Raw genomic sequence first — 305 nt, 5'->3', positions numbered from 1 at the left:
ATCCAGCAGTCTCTCTTTCGCGATGGATGCAAAGATGAGTGGAGGTCATCTCTCTTTTTGTGTTTGTTGAATGTTCGTGATGTGGCAGAGTTGCAAATGCGACTGAACCTTGTTCTCCCACAGCACTGTATGAGAAAGGGCCCGAGTCACCGTGGGCGTGAGACCCACACTTTGTCTGTGCCTGTGGGGAGAACACAGCGCGGGGTGCGGGATGAGACGCACCGGCAGTTGTTGAGCGCCAAGCTGCAGGAGAGGCGTGGAGAGGTGGAGCGACTTGCGGTGTCTGTTGAGCAGCAGCAGGCGAG

General features: G+C 56.4%; 1 protein-coding gene across 1 annotated transcript; it reads left to right on the top strand.

Moving 5' to 3' along the window:
- Positions 1 to 57: 57 nt before the first annotated feature.
- Positions 58 to 303, top strand: TM35_000561090 (uncharacterized protein; the record flags this gene model as incomplete). The annotated part of the gene is made up of 1 exon (XM_029030819.1): positions 58 to 303. A coding segment is annotated over one exon (246 nt), but the record flags the coding sequence as incomplete, so codon positions are not given.
- Positions 304 to 305: the final 2 nt, after the last annotated feature.

The sequence above is a fragment of the Trypanosoma theileri genome, assembly GCF_002087225.1.
Source record: "Trypanosoma theileri isolate Edinburgh chromosome Unknown TM35_Tth_56_V1, whole genome shotgun sequence".
In the NCBI taxonomy this organism is placed as follows: Eukaryota; Euglenozoa; class Kinetoplastea; order Trypanosomatida; family Trypanosomatidae; genus Trypanosoma; species Trypanosoma theileri.
Note: the sequence above shows the minus strand (reverse complement) of the source record. Positions and strands in the feature narration are given on the sequence as shown.